The sequence below is a fragment of the Pinus tabuliformis genome, chromosome 1_1, assembly GCF_031772625.1.
Source record: "Pinus tabuliformis cultivar Carrire ecotype Pingquan chromosome 1_1, CPIR1, whole genome shotgun sequence".
NCBI classification, from domain to species: domain Eukaryota; kingdom Viridiplantae; phylum Streptophyta; class Pinopsida; order Pinales; family Pinaceae; genus Pinus; species Pinus tabuliformis.
In genome coordinates this window covers 224696544-224712508 of record NC_142297.1, presented here as the reverse complement: position 1 = coordinate 224712508, position 15965 = coordinate 224696544, and the positions used below count along the sequence as shown (strand labels likewise).

General features: G+C 39.2%; 1 protein-coding gene across 1 annotated transcript; it reads right to left on the bottom strand.

The window, feature by feature from the left end:
• Positions 1-6167: 6167 nt before the first annotated feature.
• Positions 6168-6557, bottom strand: LOC149212356 (uncharacterized). The gene has a single exon (XM_089388653.1). The coding sequence runs from the start codon at positions 6555-6557 to the stop codon at positions 6168-6170; it is 390 nt and encodes a 129-aa protein (XP_089244779.1).
• Positions 6558-15965: the final 9408 nt, after the last annotated feature.

Genomic DNA, 15965 nt, shown 5'->3' with positions numbered 1-15965 from the left:
TTGAATTTTTAATTACAAAAATAACCATTATAATTTATAATATATTGTTTTAATAGTTTGAACGATAAATTTTTTAGTATATTAAATTATAATATATTATTTTAATAGTTCCAACTTATGATAAAAAACTTTAATATTTTATTTAATATATTAGTGATTATAAATTTTAATTGTTTTTTTTTTTTTAACATAGTCGGTTGCTATTTATATTCCAAAAAAAGATTGGGATACTGGGCTCCTGAAATACAAGAGTTTAAGGCCCGTAGGTGAATCTAGGAGATGATTTGGACGACAAAATTCTCCTAAGCTTCTGTCATTTCTGACTTGTGGAAAACAAGAGCAAGTGAAAATTCTAACAAACTGAGACAATAGCAAGCATAATCTACAATACATCTTAATCTATGCCGATATGGCTGATCTGGCGTGCTCTTGATTCTTCTGGCTTGCTGTTGACTTCAGCATTCTTGAAGCTTGAAGAACTAGTGTTGGGCGCATTTCGTTTCTCCATCATGTATTTAAGGATATTAATTGATTCTTGAGCGTGACTGCATCTGTTAGCTAGTTCATTGAACTGTTCCTGAAGCAAGGAGACGCTGTGAAGGAAGAGGTTGAGATCTTCTTCGTATTTCTCACTGGTCATTCTAGCATGAGAGTCGATTTTGGAGTCCAAGATTTTTTGATGTGCGCGTATTTGCTCCAGCTCCGCCTAAAGGTTTGCACAATGCAGGCAGTCTTCGCTCTGTGCCATTCCTTGGATCCTGAGTGTTGTCTTACTGTTTTGGCTGAAGTGAGAGTGCCTGCTGAAATAGAGATAGTCCATCTTGCTACTGAGAACAAAGATGAAACCGAGACTAAGAGCGCTCTGAGGTTCTGAACAGGAAAGTGAATAGCCTTTCGGGGACAAGGAAGGGGGGCATGAAGGCCTTGCGCTGCAAAGGAGAGGGGAAGAAGGACCTAAGGATAGAGAGCGACGAGAAATGGATGCAAGGGTGGATTGGGGAGCTGTGGAGAGGTGGGAGGGAAGTGGAGGACTCTGCTGAATGGGGAACAAGAAACAAACGCAAGGGAACGAGACCAGAGCTTCTGTGCGTTGGAGTGAGGGAGGGAAGTCGGATTTAAAGAGAGAGGGCCACTGGAGAGGAGGGACAGAGTCACAAGGAAGAGGAGGAAAAAATCACAGGAGACACGGGAGAAAGATTAGCCCAAGAGCGAGAGCGCGGGATTGGCAACGGGATAGAAGGGAAGAGATAAAATTTCTAACAGAGATTTGGCAGAGATGGAATGGTGTTGAATCTTGTCAGGATATTTCTTGATTATGCTGTAGAGATCTGAATCAAGTTTGCCGCTACAGATCATGAAGAAAAAATTGTTAAGGAAGATGATGTTGGGATTCTAAATTGTTGTAGAGAAGATTGCCCTTGGATTTGCTACATGCCCTGTTGGCACAACTGTCAGCTTCTTTGTTGAGAGAGTGGAGCACGTGGTAAAATCGAAGATCCATGTCTTAGCAGATTAGAGCTTGGCAACTATTTATTGTTTTTTGAATAAATAGATTGGATGCCTTACGACTGCTGACCATGAGACTGATAATAATGGCAAAGTCTCTAAATATCATCGCTTTACTAATAACAAGTTTTTGAAGTTGATTTAGTCCTTGGTAGAGAGGAAGCACTTCTGCCCTGTTGTTGGATAATGGTCCCAGTCCCCACTCAAAGGTGGCTATGATATTGCCACTGGGATTATAAATAATTCCTCCTACACCTGCTATTCCAGGATTGGATTTAGAGGCTCCATCAAAGAAGAGGTAGTGGGAATTATTGTTTCGGAGCCATCCTGAGAATTCTTCTTCTTTGATTCTTATTTTCCAACTGTAGCTGGGAGTGTTGGATTAAATGTTGGCATTATTTTCTATCTGAATGCTCTTGCTTTTATATATCAAGCAGCCAATAAAGTCTCTTTCTTCGACACAGAGGCTGGCAACATCAATTTTCCTCATGTTCTTAGCAGAGATGGTTTCTACATTAAAATTTTAGCTTTGCTGCAGAGTTTCCTTGTGATGGTTTCCTTGTCTTTGAAGATCTTGTGATTCCTTGCAAGCCAAATTTTCCACAGATGGGCATAGGGGAAAGCATCCCAAACCCTTTTAGCTATATTGTTCTTCTTATGCTGCCAAGGGTAACTCTTCTTCCAGAGACTCGGAATCTCACCAATGGAATTCTGGGGGTTCCATGGGGGATGGCCATTAGGGGAGATTCATTTCCAGCAAGAAATCGCAAAGGGACATGTGATGAAAAGACGTTGGATAGTTTCTTATGCTTCTTGACAGTTTGGGCATCGAGAAGGCCCAACTATACCCCTCTTTTGCAAATTACCAAAGGTGAGGATTCTCCCTTTCAAAAGGGTCCAGATAAAGAATTTGATTTTGGGGATGGTCTTGGATTTCCAGACAATTTTCTAGTGCCTCCAAGTAGGAGCAGGATAGTCTCTATTGCACAAGTATTGGTGGCCAGCTTGAATTGTATAACTAGAACCTGTGGGGTCCCATTGAAAAATGTCAATGTCATTTTTGATGATAGGGGCAATGCTGTGGAGATGAGTCTGAAGATTGTCGAAGCTCTTCTCAAGATCTCTGGGCATGGGAGGGAAATTCCATCCCTTCCAAATCTGTGAGTTAATGTCCCAATGCAAGATTTGGTCCAAAGAGTGTATTCCTTTGTTGTGTAGAAAGAGGAGGATTTGATCCGTACTTAGTTGGATGCTGATAGGCTGGTTTCCCATAATCTTGTCTACTCCGATTTTGACACTACTGCCACCCTTGGGAACTTTGGAGATATTTTGTGCCATAAAGGGGATAACTTTTTTGCATAGTTTCCAAACTTTTGAACTGTTTCTGGCAGGTATTTCACAGTCCAAGGGTTGTTGTCTTGGGCTGCTAAGGTATTTGGCTTCAAGAACCATTTTCCACCATGCATGTTGTTCACCAATTAGTCTCCACACGAGCTTACCTCCAAAAGCCAAATTTGAGAGTTTAGGAGATCTAATTCCAAGTCCTCCATGGTCCTAACCTTGGATTACTTGCTTCCAGCTAACAAGGTTGAACTTCTTTTTTTAATTTTCCCCCCCTTGCCAGAGGAAATGTCAGAGGATGCTTTCCATTTTGTTATGGAAAGTGGCTATAGCATGCATTAATGTAAATTGGTAAAGCGGAAGAGATGAGAGTCCGAATTTGAGAAGGACAAGGCAACCTGCCAGATTAAGCCATGTAGATCCCCACTGCTGCACTTTTCTCTTCATTTTACCAATAATTGTATCCCAGATTTCAACTTTTAAGGGCCCAATGCTCACAGGCATTCCCAGGTAGTTGAAGTGATCCCAATTTATCTTGTAGGGGACCCCATAAATGTTGGCTTTATTATGAAGAGTTTGGGTTGAAGCATGCCAACCATAGATGTAGCTTTTTAGATGATTGATCATGCCTCCTGAATAGCTCATATATTTGTCCAAAAAAGCTTTAAAACGGCGAGCTATTGTGATAGACGCTTCTCCTATTAGCAGGGTGTCATCAACGAATTGAAAATGATTAATGTTTTTAACTCCATTTTCGTACTTTATGCCAGTAATGAGGCCAGCTCATCTCTTGTGATCTAGAGCACTGCTGAAAGATTCAGCCATCAAGATAAATAGGTAGGGGGAGAGAGGGCAGCCTTGCCTTAGCCCTCTCAAAGATTGAAAGGGAGGTCCAGGCTTGCCATTAACAAGGGGGGAAATCTAGGGCCCTGAGATACAAGCTTTGATGAGGTCAAGAAAGGGCACACCAAAGCCCATTTTTTGGAGAACAATAATTAGGAAGGAATGCTTGACCCTATCGAAGGTGTTAGCCAAATCCAGCTTCAGGATGAATCCTTTTTCTTTCCTGGAGTGGCTGGAATGAATTGCTTCTTGAACAAGGAGGATTGAATCAGATATTTGCCTATTGGCCAAAAATCCACCTTGGTTTTCAGAGATGATCGAAGGAAGAAGAGGTTTGAGACGAGTAGCTAAAATCTTAGTAAAGATTTTGTAAGAGGAGTTGCAAAGAGAAATAGGCTAGAAACGAGAGAAGGTTGTGGGTTGATTCTCCTTAGGGATGAGGGCTAGGTGGGTGGAGTTGGTATAGCCTCCAATTTTCCTCTTGCGCTGAATCCATTTCATCATTTTGGTGAGGTCTTTTTTAATAGTTCCTCATTAAGCTCTATAGAAGCAAATTGGAAAGCCATCCGAATCAGGAGCTTTATCTGGTTGGAGAGCCTAGATGGCTTCTCTTATTTCTTCTTCTTCTATCTCCTTGCTCAGATTTTCATTTATTTCAGTAGTGATCCTACTCGGCAGATATTGTAGTAGGTCTGTGTAATCTTCTTCTTCTCCATTTTCTGTTAAGAGCTCTCTGTAATGATCTGAAGCAGCTTGCTTGATAGCACCTTGGCTGGTTTGTTGATTTCCTTCACTATCTATGATAGAGGTAATGTTGTTCCTAATTTTCCGCACTGTGGTTTTCTTATGGAAAAAGGCCGAATTTTTGTCCCCGCCCTTCAACCAAAGCTGCCTAGACTTGATTCTCCATTTCTGCTCCTCTTCTCTATTGATGCGATAAAGCTGGCCATAGAGTTTGTCTTCGTGGTTTTTATCTTCCTGCTGAAATCTGCGCTTCTCAATTGTGCTATGGAGATTCTCTAGCTTGGCTTTGGTCTCTCTTTTTTCTTTTTCCGGCTCCTTGTAGCAATTTTTTTCCCAATCCTTTAGAGCGTATTTGAATCTTTTAATTTTTCTTTCCTAAATGTATCCCGACGATCCTTCTATGCGTTGATGCCAAGTGTGTTGGATAAGTTCTCTAGTTGCTGCGTTTTCATTCCACAGCGGACTGTATTTAAAGGGAGAGGTCCCAAAGGGCAGTGGGTTTCAAGGACCAAAGAAGTGGGGTCGTGATCTAAGGCTGTGAAGGGGTGGATGAAGGCGTAGGCAGTAGAGTAGGTGGATAGGAGGGTTATATTCACCAGGATTCTGTCCAATCTTTCCATAATGTTATTTTTCCCCAACCTGCGATTGTTCCAGGTGAATTCAATGCGATTTTTAGGGACTACATCAACAAAATCGCCGTCCTGCATGATAGTCTCCAACTGGTTTCTGTAGGGGTCTAGGGAGAAACAACCTCCTTGCTTCTCATTGGAGTGCAAAATGAGATTTAAATCTCCCCCCAGAATAATGTTGCTATTATCTTCTTCAGTTATATTTTCACTAAGGGAGTCCCAACATTGTTCCTTATCTCTATAATGATTTGGTGCATATACATTGTAAATGACTATCTGTTGGTTATTTGAAGTGCTTTCCAATACAGTCTTTATCTAGTGCTGATTGGTTGTTTCTGTTGTGATACTCCAAGTATTTTGGTTCCAAAGTGTTGCAATTCTCCCTAGGAAGCTCCTCTTGATTCACAAACACATTCTTTGTACTGTTCATGTTGAGCAATGACTTTGTTCATTTCTTGTTGTCCCTACTTTGTTTCTTGGAATAATACAACTTCTGGTTTCTCTTAGTTTATTAGATCTTTTAAGGCAATTGTTTTGGAGGGGTGCCCTAATCCCCTACTATTCCATGAGAGGACTTTCATCATTTCAAATGGGGATTGTGAAGAGTTGCTCGCCCTCCCTGCTCCTTATTTGCTGAATCTTTGTCAATTTGTCCTAAGATGTAAGACTTTATGGGATTTTGGATGCCTATGGCTATATCCTTTTGCGCATTTTCATCTCTTTGTTGTTTAGCTGATTTCCTTCCTAGTCCGTTTTTCTTTTGATTGTCTAAGGTTGCACCATGCTCCTTTAAGTTGCTTCTGGTGATTTTGGCTGAGGGTGGATCGAGAGGGAGGGTGGAGGAGATAATCAGAGGGAGTGGAGATTCTGAGGGATTGGTTTGGGCTACGGGGTGGGGATATCTTTAGGGGGAGTGAGGATATGGAAAGGGTTGGAGGATGAAGAAGGAGGTTGGGGGTCGGGATGGTCCAGCGGGTTAAGAGCAGAGTTAGAGAGGGACAAGGTGGATTGTATGGGTGGCATATGAGCAGAAGGTCCAACTTTAGGGTCTGGCTTGGGATTGGGGGCTGCTTTCTTTTTCTTAACTGTTTCCCATTGCTCTTCTTACGAAATATTTTCTACATCTACTAGTTTAGTATAGCGATTGGCAAAATGGCCATATTCATGACGTACCTTGCATTTGAATGGGATCTGCTCGTAGTCTAATTGTTGAATGTGGGTCCAATCGTCCACCTTGATCTTGATGGCTTCTGGAAGTGCTTTGCCGAGATCTACTTCTACGCAAATGTGAGCACAAGCCTGCATGTTGTCTTTAGGTTCACTGTAATCAATGTATCTCCCTACAGCATTCCCAATAGCTCGAACTGATTCATCTCCCCAGCAGTGAAGAGGAAGGTGAGGAAGCCAAACCCAAATAGGGACAGCGCTTGGTATGTCCAACTCGGGATCGAAGTCCGGAGTCCATTTGTTGAAGTATAACCCTCTTGAATCCATGAAATAGGGCCCGTTCCGGAATATCAAGTCTTTATCTTCTTTTGTTTCAAAATGAAAGGTAAAATACCCTTTTCCACAGAATCGCATGGAGATTTTGCCTTGAGTTTTATCAGACCAATTCCTTTCCACCCATCTTTGCACTGTTTTCGGTGATGGCCAGAGTCCAGTAAATTGCCCAATGAGTTATCGTTCTGCTAGAGCAAGGGTAGCCATGCAAGACAGGGTTGGGGGCAAGTTAACTTCTTGCAAAACATCGAGCTTTTTCACGAATTTAGAGATTGTTGGGCGAGGTCTCTAAGCTAGTAAGGATCTGACCAGTGCTGAAAAGACCTGTTGAAGGTCAGTCGCCTCCGGTGGAGCCTCCGAGGGGCCATGACAGGGGGTTGAGGGCCGAGGCGAGGGCACGATCGTGGTTGACCTAGTAGCAGGGGCACGCTCGCGATTCTATGAGTAGGTAATACATATTACTTATAAATTTTAATTGTTATCACAACCATAATTTTAATATAGGGTGATCAAGGATATTTTGATATGAAGATTGAGGCAAATGATTTGAACCATAAGATTATTAGAACGAATTAAATAACAAGGAAAATATAAAGCATTACTTTCGAAAGAGAGCCGGTTCTAAAAAAAAACCTAATTCAAAAAAAATTATTTTGATGACAACACAAGTAAAGTGGAGAATGTAATGAGAAAAAAGTAAAACAAAGTGGAGAATGTGAACTAAAAGGATAGTTGCAATAACAATAATCAAAATAATCATATATATATATAAAATGTTATTATTAAAAAAAAAAAATCAAATTTTATCTATTTTAAAATATTAATATTAATGTTTCATTTTCTTTTTCCCAATTTTAGAATTATTTAACGAATATGTTGGATCATTATTTAAGAAATCAAATATGCTATATAGTGGTACTTACAAATAATATCTCATAAATTGCAAATGAAATCTCGGGAAAGGGAATGAAGAACGAATCTAATTGCCATGAGGTCGAGATGACACACTATTGAAAAAAAAATATGCATTAACATATAAAAATATGAGAATTTTTATGGAAACAAATAAAATTTAATAAAAATATTAAAAGTAAATAAATAATTATAAATTAAAGAGAAAATTAGGCTTAAATAAAATTTTATAATGTAAATAATAATGTTTTTAGGATTAATCACATCATTATTATTTGGTCGATATTTTGAATCAGGTTTATTCTTTTTTTACCAATTTTTGACTAAATAATAATGACGTGAAAAACATTTTTATTTACAATATAGATCAGAAAAAGCTTAAAATCTAACCAGATTTTTTTTATTAAATTAATTATAAATTAAAATTAAATTTAAATTGTTGGAAAATTTAGTGCTAATTTTTTATTCAAATTCAAATCTCATTATGACATGATGCTTTATTAAAGTCACCTTTATACTCTTTATCTCGACTATATTGATTTTTTTCTTAATTAAACATTACTTTTATACCTTTTATATGGTTTATCTTGACTATATTCATTCTTCTTTAATTTTACCAACAACCAAAAAAAGGAGAGAAAATATATTCTCTAACCAAAAAAGAGGGAGCTGTCTATAGTGTGACTTTTTGGAGTTTCGGGTGACGGAATCCGGTGAAAATTTTGAGGTGAAATCTTGATTTGTGTTATTTAAACTAGTTTTTTGACTGTATATATGGATTCAACACCATGAAAAATCCCTAAAGCACTTCTATTGTGCAGGGTTTACCTATCAATCTTGTGATTTCAATAAATCCTTGCCAAGTTTTAACAGAAAAATCCACCAAAAAAACTTCTAAAAAATCACACTAAATACAACTCCAAAAAAAATATTAAACTAAAAAACAAAACTAAAACGAAAACTGAAACAATAGTACAGCGTGACGCTAAAAAGACACATCCCACCTCCGCATTTACGTAACTCAACTTGTGATGTGTATCCTGCATGATGCATGGTCGGTGGGAAGACGTGTAAGATGCGGTACGGCTAGTCCGTAGATGCCAGCTGTTTGCACGAACCAACCAGCCCTGGAATTTGACTTTCTACGGCATTTTTTTATTTTTATTTTAAACTTATTTGAAGGTGAAAAAAATATGTGAAACAATTACGGTGACAGGTCAACGAAAAAATGAAATTTAAATAGGAGTTGTTTTTAGTGCGATTTTTTGGACTTTCCGGTGCCGGAATTCAATAGAAAAAATTGAGGTGTTATTTAAACTAGTTTTTTGACTGTATATATGGATTCAACGCCTTCAAAAATCCCTAGGGCACTTCGATTGCACAGGATTACCCATCAAGTTTGTGACTTCAATGAATTCCTGCGGGATTTTAAAGAAATTACACCGTAAAAACTTCCAAAAAATCGCACTAAAAACAACTCCATCTAATAATAATTTGCAAATATAAGCTGAATTAGAAAATCTAGTAATTTGCAAATATAGACTGAATTAGACAATTTAGTTGAAGCATCTATTCTTGTCACCCTTCCTTGGTTGATCAGCTGCATATAAGATGCACAATGAATTCTGAGAAATATTGTTTTCCCATTTTCTAGTTACACATCTTTAACATACGTTTTATAAATCATTTCTCTCGTTTTTTATTGTTATAAAATTTTGAAAGTGTCCCTATTCATCCTAGTCAAAACTAGGAAGTTGTAAAGTCGGGAAAGTATCTTTATCCATCTTTCTCAAAAATAGGAATATTTTGTTGCATATGTGTATATTTAATAATATGAGTTGATCTTTTTCTATTTATCATTTTTTATAAAGATCTTTACTATTTATATATAAAATATTTATTCATAAAATTAATCACGGCTAAGCTTGCAATCTAATGTGAATATTATGAGTAATGCTATATATATATATAGTAAAAACTGTAAAATCTTTACTATCTATATATAAAACTTATTTATAAAATTAATCACCGTTAAGCTTGCAATCTAATGTAAATATTATGAGTAATACGTAAAAAAAAATGTAATAGTGAAAATGTAAATAATTTTTTTCCAGATGTTTATAAATTAAGTTGCTGCATTTCAGCTTTATCAGATTTATAGAAAGTTAGCCGTATTGGAAAAGATATTGCATATTATGAGTAACACGTAAATATTTTAAAACACAAATAATTTGAAAAGACTATTTTAGAGTCAGTTCATTAAGTGAAAGGATTAGTATTTAACTTGTTGATTATATCAATGAATGATTTTTAATACATGTTAAAAAAATTATTTCTATGTATATGATCCAAAGACGTCTGCTACAATCTTAGTAGATTGTAATTTGGATGTTTAGAAATAGTATTTTCAGTTTTTACATCAATATTCGTATATATGAGATAAACCATTATAAATAATTAAGCATATTTAAATGGTATACATTTAAACAATTATGTAATTATATATGTTTTAATATATTGATTGTTTCTTTTGATGGATAGTTTTTCTCGATCAAGATGTGGGTCGATGTAGAGAGGCCAGGTTGGGATGTGATATGGGTAGTATGAAGGCCATAACGACCGTCGCCTCCCACATGCTCAAGGCAAGGGTTTGGTGTACTTCGTAATGAATGTATGGATGGTGAATGGGCAAGGTGGCAAAGGAAGGAATAAGGAAGGGTGGCAGAGAAGGTTAAGGCATTCAACGTGCAGGATAGGAGAGAGAAGCTATGGAGACGGGAGGTGACTCAGAGCTGGGGAGGGGCGAAGGCAAGCACGGAACCTTAGCTGCGGACAAGAAACGGCTTCCCGGTATGTAATTTGGTCATGCTCCTGTATTGATTCCATGATCTGACCGGGTTTCCGCTGGGGGAATGGAGAGGCAAGCGGCTATCGCAATGGGGATTAGCTTTGTATGGGATGCACTGGGGTTGGAAAGGGTATGCCATGGCTTAGTTCTGCTTTCTGATTCTACCCCAATCGAACTAGAACCTTGGTTACGGAATTGGAAAATGCGGGTTGAGAAGATATGAAGGTCTATCTTTAGTTTCTCAGGCCACGAGAATAAGGGATAGTGGGATTGCCAATCCTAGGGGGTTGGGTGCTGAAGAGAGAGGCACGAAAGGGATGAGGGCAAGGGGATGGGAATTCAGCGATGGTAGTAAGATGCAGAGAAACCCTTGGGAAACTGTGAACTAAGGGCAAAGCTAGGGATCCCGGGCGGCAATTTGGGCGGAGGGGCAAGCAAAGCCGTGGTTCACATCTGCTGGTTGAGGGTGTAAAAATTGGGTATAATTGCAGGTGTTCTGCTAGGCTCTGGACGAGCATGTGGGCTTAGCTCCAGATGCAGCGGGACGATCGGCAATTGAGCCATAGCAAGGGGAAGGGTACTATGAGGAGCCCCGGGAGAAGAGTCTGAAACCCACTTCCCTTGGCCACCTGCGGGCTCTGGGCTACCTTAACACTCAAGCGGAGAAGTATGGAAGAGAGGCACTGTATGAATGGAAAAGATGGGATGTTGAGCAAGGTTTGATGAACCTAACTTCGTTTGGATGTAAACAGGACTCCACTGTACAGGTTATGGATCGAGTAGCGAGAGGACATGGGCATGGTAGGAGAGGTCCGCCCCCCCAGACAGATAAGGGGCTGAGCACGTCGGAAGCTCACAGGGGTCGTAAACCTATCGAGCACCTCATAGCAAAGGCAGCAGTGGCATACCAAGATGGGATGGACGCGGGAATTCAGAAGCTGATTGAAGACTAGGAAGCGGAAATTAAGCAAGAAAGTGAATCAGAGGGGGAGCTCGACAAATGGAGGACACTGGTCCGAGATCCAGGGAATACCCGTGGGAAAATTACTCAGTTTAAACACACCCTTTATCTGTATTTCTTAATGAAAATCCTTCCTGGAAAAGCGATGGAACAAATCTTTGTGGGGATGGCGGTTATAGTGCAGGGCCTGCCAAACTATAAAAAAGATATGGAGAAAATCCTCTTCCAGTCGCATAAACAGGACATCAAGATGGATCGAATCAACCACCACATCCCTTTGCATTCTGGAGTTGTAAGGAATGCCAGGAGCCACTGCTGAAGATCCTGCTCCTGTTGCTGCTGTCTCAAAAGAGCAGAAAGACTAGACTCCCCATGCATAATTTTTGTTTATGTGGTTAGCGTTTAATTTTCTTGTTGCATATGCTAGTTTTTACAGTTATGTAGTATATGGATATGAGATCGAGACTTATCTAGCTTGGTTAGAAAGATTGAAACAATTTTGTTTTTGGATGGCTTACCGATGGCCAACAGACTTGATTATTTCCCCAGGGCAAGTTGAGGCCACCCGATTAACCTGTGTACTGTAAATTTGCCTAATATATAATAAAAAATGGATGAGTCTGCCAAGCTTAACCAAAAAAAATATTGATTATTTAATAATTAAATATTTATATAAAAAGATAAATTTTTAATGGGATTAAGATATATCTTATATTATTTTATTGTTTCTGAATTCAATTGAAATTTTGAAATAAGATAAAATAGAAACTCATTCTTGTATGTTTATTTACTTTTGGATGTCTTTATTTTAAACTCGTTCCAAGAGAATTGTGCTTTCCAAAAATCCTTAGCGGCTAAAGTGATAAACTAATAAAATATTATGTTTTCTCTTCCAAAAATAACTACATTCAACTCTCTACTTATAACAATATAAACAAATTTGACACTCCTCAAATCTACATTAATTACAGTGAAAGCGTTTCTATTGTAAGATTTATTTTCAAATTTATTTTTATAAGTTCAAATTTATCGTGTTTTACTAAATCTTGAACTAGGCCGTATAGCTAGCGTTTTCTGCCGGTTAGTTTAATTATTGAATTTTGAAAGGTATGAACCAAGTATTATTTTATGTTCTTCATCATTAATGTAAAATTTATATATGCTTCACATCAATGTATTTTTTAATACTATACTCGTAATTGTTCTATAATTTAACGCCTATTGAAAAGTTAAAAGCTAAAATTTAGCTGAAATTTAATTAAAACAAATGTTATATAATAGCTAGTACCCCTCGCTTAGTTTAAATATTGGTAAACTAAAGTAAAAACATTGAATTCATGTTAGTGTTAAAATTTAGAATTTTGTCAATTTAGGTTTTATTAATGGCTTAGCTAAATTAAAGTAAAAACATTGAATTCATGTAAGTGTTAAAATTTAGAATTTAGTCAATTTAAGTTTTACTAATGGCTTAGTCTAATTTTTAGACAAAAAAGCCTTTTTCACAGTGTTCACCAAAATTCAGCATACAATTTCAAAATTTGTTGCCACGCAACACAACCAATTTAAAAAAAGACATTGAAAATAACCTCGCACTGTGTTTACAAAATCAAAAATTCTAAAAATCGATAGAATGATGAGATAAATAAAAAAATAAGATTCTACCAAAATAAAAGTGAGTCCAACCACGATCGATTCCTGCGGCCATAGTTGAGGCCCCGCGCTATGGTGTATTTGTGACGGCTATGCCGTATTTCTGCTCATTTGCTGGCTTCGGCCAAAATTCTGCTCATCTGCTGGCTTCGGCATATGTAATTATCTGCAGGCTTCGGCCATATGTTGATTTTCCCTCTTAAAAAAATGTGTGCGTTCACAAAGTTACATTTAAAATCCAAAATACCACGACTCTCATAAACGTTTTCACCAAGCATGTTGCTTATTATTTCCTCCTGTCCGCACCTCCAATCCCCGAGGGCTTATTCTAAACCTTCCAAGGATTAATATATGTGGCAAATTGCGCAACTGATCAATATTTGACTATTCGTCCTTTTTTCAGATAGAGCATCTTCCATTAGATTCTCGTTGACGTTTGTCATACGCAACCTTATATTTAGTATGACAAAATAAATTAGTGTAACGAATCAAGTAATAATACAAAGTAACTAATTAAGTAATAAAACAAAGGTTGAATATAATAATCAATATTTAAATTTATAATATTAAATATAGTTTCCCATGCAATGATATTTAACTTTGAGATTATTCGGATGCCCACATTTGTGTCAGCGTGTTAGTAAATCAGACTCATTTTCTGCGTCTTATGTGAAGATAACTCTGGATCTGATAAGTACAGACCTTCACTCTCTCTGAGATAAATTTTGAGAACCAGAAGTTTAGAATTCGTTCAGAAGTGTCGGTCTTGCCACAAGTGCAGAAGGATTTAGTCAGAATTTGTTTCTTAGCAGTAGAATGGTTCAGCTTGAACGCAAGCCGGTCGATGTTGAAGACTTGCCAGATGCTCACGTGAAGCTTACTCCCGGTATTCATATCTATTCTGCTGCTCCTCTTTTCTGTAATATTTGAAGACTTGCCAGATGCTCACGTGAAGCTTACTCCCGGTATTCATATCTATTCTGCTGCTCCTCTTTTCTGTAATATTTTCTGTAATTGTCAATAGATATGTTGTTGCCTAGATCATCAACTGGGCGTTGCCAATGGTTTGAAACCACCGAAGGAGCAGGATGGATTGACAACGACGGCACCATCAACAACATATGCCTTGAAGAGCCATGAAAATGATGTAACCAACCGTTTAAAACAGGAGACCAACCGATTAAAACAACAAAAATTTGAAGTGCAGGACGCTGGCTACGAGGAGGAAGACACTGGGACAAGGAAGTAGAAGGCAAGCATGGAACGTATTGTACGCTCATCACACCCATAATGTTACGTGGCACCCCACGTCGTTCGATCTGTCGAAATGTGCTTCTCACCGCCTTCTCTGCACCTCTATTGCAGCAGCCGGCTCAATATCGAATCCACTTCAAACCACTCTATATATACTACTCGTATCCACAGATCGAATTAAGATTTTTTGGCAGAGAAGTTGCTTTTATTCAATCGATCCAGAAAACGAATTGTGTTGCGACATTGTTAGAGAGGTTGCATAGATTGTGAGCAGACATGGCCAGTCTGATGGAAAAAGCCAAACAGTTCGTAGTAGAGAAGTGTGGAGGTTTGCCATTACACCAAAACTCGCAGGTGTTGGTAAACGTTACAAACCAGTAACTAGGATCCCCAGTGTAACGACCTGCAGTTCCTGGGCGCGCGGGTGAACGGTGCCTGCGTGTGGGTAGGCGGAATGAATGAGCATTTGGCGAAGTGCGACTGCTGTTATGGGAAGTGCGAACTTCTTGTAGTATGCGATAATCCTTATGCGGATATATGAGAAGCGAAGCGAGTGTTTATATGGCGTGGAGACATCACATAAAATGTGTGAAGGCCGACCTTTGAACATGGGCAAAGCCGACGGTGCGTTTGGCAAGTTTGCGATGGCGTAGGGGCTTCGGGCGAGTCGGCTGGGCAGCCAGGACTACGCCCACACTTAGTATATATTGATGAGCGTGGAGCTCATTCAAACAACAATCATCCATCGCTCTAACATCTTCGCTAAGGAGATAGGCGCAGTTCTAGTGCGCAGATCCAAGAGGAGAAAGGTGTAGATGCGGATGCGCCCATTCTTGGGCACAGTTGCATGGAAGTGACTCGTTTATCTCGGTTGTGGGTGAAGGTGCGGGCAGGAGCGCCCGGTGGGTGAGTAAAGGCATGCACGGGTGTGTGGCGCCCGGTTTGTGCGACGAATTGGCACGAGTTCTTGGGTGGCTCGGGTGAGCGCCCGCCCGGCGTGCAAGTGTGCACGGTGACTTAGTGAGGTGTTGAGATTGTGAACGGAGGTGTGTCTCGGGCAGAGGCGCCCGTGTGTGGCGACTTGGAGGTGTGCCCGAGTTGGGCAAACAACACGATCGTGCGACAAGGTGAACGAAGCGTTGGTGAGTCGTGTGACGTCCGTGCAGAGGTGCCGACGAGCTAGGCAACCAAGATTTGCCTTGGATTGTAAATTTGGCTAAGTATGAAACTTGGGGTTTCCAAGTATACTTGTAAAGCTTTGTAAATTGTTGTATAATATATTATCGGGCAGACTCATTGTTCAGGGAGTTGCCTCTCCCTTTATACTGTGCAATTGTGTTCATCATTTATAATTGTTGTTGATAATGAATGTGTATGGGTGTTCATTGGTATAAAGGATAACATGATAATACTTGGTTGCAAAACACAAACTAAGTAGGAGTAAGTGGTTAGGCGTAGTCCATGAACATAAGTATTGGTGAAAAGAAAGTGTTCGGTGGTGCCGCACTTCGCTAAGAGCGGTTGAAAGACTACCGCCGGTTTGGGGGCGTGACAGGTGGTATCAGAGCTCAGTTGGAGCTGGTGATTGAAGCTGATTCAGGGTTGAAGAAGCTTGACAGTTGGTGATTGAGAGGGGTTGCTCGTGACAGGTACTTGCAGGTGAAGGAAGCTGATTTCACATACAAATGGAACAAGAGCTAGTTCATGTTTGCAGGGAACTTGGAGAAGACTGAAAGGCAAGGATGGTGGATGAACCTATGGCAGGGGAATCTAGCCA

Excerpts from the sequence above, each read along its gene's own strand:
- LOC149212356 (XM_089388653.1), bottom strand. The coding sequence starts at position 6,557 with ATGGATTCAAGAGGGTTATACTTCAACAAATGGACTCCGGACTTCGAT.